The sequence below is a fragment of the Cicer arietinum genome, chromosome 4 (genome assembly GCF_000331145.2).
Source record: "Cicer arietinum cultivar CDC Frontier isolate Library 1 chromosome 4, Cicar.CDCFrontier_v2.0, whole genome shotgun sequence".
NCBI lineage: Eukaryota > Viridiplantae > Streptophyta > Magnoliopsida > Fabales > Fabaceae > Cicer > Cicer arietinum.
The window spans coordinates 1739039-1740594 of NC_021163.2; the positions used below are offsets into that span (position 1 = coordinate 1739039).

At 27.3% G+C, this 1556-nt stretch overlaps 1 protein-coding gene across 4 annotated transcripts in view; it reads right to left on the reverse strand.

Annotated features, from left to right (window-relative positions):
* Positions 1–1075, reverse strand: part of LOC101494888 (ETO1-like protein 1) — a 5217-nt gene extending 4142 nt beyond the window's left edge. The window contains exons 1-3 of one of the 4 annotated variants that reach the window (XM_073367222.1): positions 866–1075; positions 134–336; positions 1–24 (exon numbers count right to left, since the gene is read on the reverse strand). In XM_073367222.1, the coding sequence (XP_073223323.1) occupies positions 1–24; positions 134–261 (152 nt within the window). In that variant the 5' untranslated portion in view covers positions 262–336; positions 866–1075. Of the gene's footprint in view, positions 25–133 lie in introns of all 4 variants that reach the window. The other 3 variants (XM_073367221.1, XM_073367220.1, XM_073367223.1) reach the window with 3 other exon arrangements.
* Between the last annotated feature and the right edge of the window lie 481 nt (positions 1076–1556).

Here is a 1556-nt window from a genome sequence, read left to right on the forward strand (position 1 = left end):
TGCTGAACCTTGATTAATGATTCTCTATAGCAGTTAACATCAAATCAAATTATCAAACCACTAAATTCAGTGAATTGACTAAAAACTAAAAAGTTAAGCTTCCAAATTAAAATTGAACAAAAAGAAAACTTACATTGATGTAGAAGAGGACTGTGATGACAATTTAGGAAGTTTCCCTCTTTCAACTTGCAGCCATGATTGAGGATTAAGAGCACTTGAGTGCTCTTCTTTAGATGATTCTGCAGTGAAGAAACTCCTCATGGGGCATAATACACGAAAATAGTCCCAGATCTCCACTACACCAACACTATATGATTCCTCTTCAAAAAATCAAACCTTTACAAATTGGGAACAAATGAAAGAAGCAAACCTATCAAGAGAGGGGAAAAAAAGAAGCAGTTTCTAGTTCTACCAACTGGTTACATTCCACTACTACCCTAAAACTCAAAAATACCCTAAACCCAGAAAGCAAAATCAAATCTTTTTTTCATTTGCTCCTTTTTGTTTACCATATATAAGAAATAAAAACATTTAATCTCAAAATTTGCGTCTTTTTTTGTTAATTGATAAAAACCACTGAAGTAAAAAAAAAAAAAAAAAAAAAATTAATAGGTTGTCCTTAATGACAAAATCTAAGTCAAGATTTCAAATTCAATTCAACAAAAATAGAAAAAGCATTTAATGATTGTTTTATGGTATCTTCTGTTTAGCAACAATCAAGGAATATCCAGAAAAGGTGACAAATGACTATGAATGTTTTGACCAAACAAAAATTTGAAGAGAAAAAAAAATGACCAGTCTTCAATGTAGATGGTTCAACAAATCAGCACAGAGAGAGAGAGAGAGAGAGAGAGAGAAACTTCACTTGTGGATTGAATCTGCAGAAACAAATGAAGGGTTTTTGAGATCAACGAAGGATCTAACTTAAAAATTTGAACTTTAACTAATTTCTACTTTTTTGTTGCACTGTTTGGTGAAAGGGAAAGTAAGTAGCTTTTACTTTCATTCTCCCTCACTTTCCTTCTGTTGGTGTGTTGGACACCATAGAAGTTGCACCCATTATTTCATAGAAGTGGACCTTGCCAAAATATATATATAAATTAATTGTTTAATATTTATTTTTTTGGACATTAAATAAAAGAAGAAAAAACAATGATAGTGTTGAAGTTGGATCGGTTGATTGAAAATTTCAAATTAGGAAAAGAAAAAAAATATAAATTTCAAATTATATAAAAATTAAAATCAAAATTTATTAAAAAATGATAAATATAAGATTTGATTTGAATCTCAGTGAAATGTATGTGAAAAAATTAAATTTGATTATTTTAACAAATTCATGGTTAATTATAATAATAATTAATATTTATTATTTAAATGTAATTCATGATTAATTATAATTCATGATTCGTAATATTTATTTTTAATCTATTATTTAAATGTTAATTTTATTTATTTCACATTTTAAGATGAAATTGTTGCTCCCTTTAAATAAGTAAAATATATCAAAATAGACAGAAGAAGCAATAATGAAACAAGTTGAAATTTTAAAAGGAAAT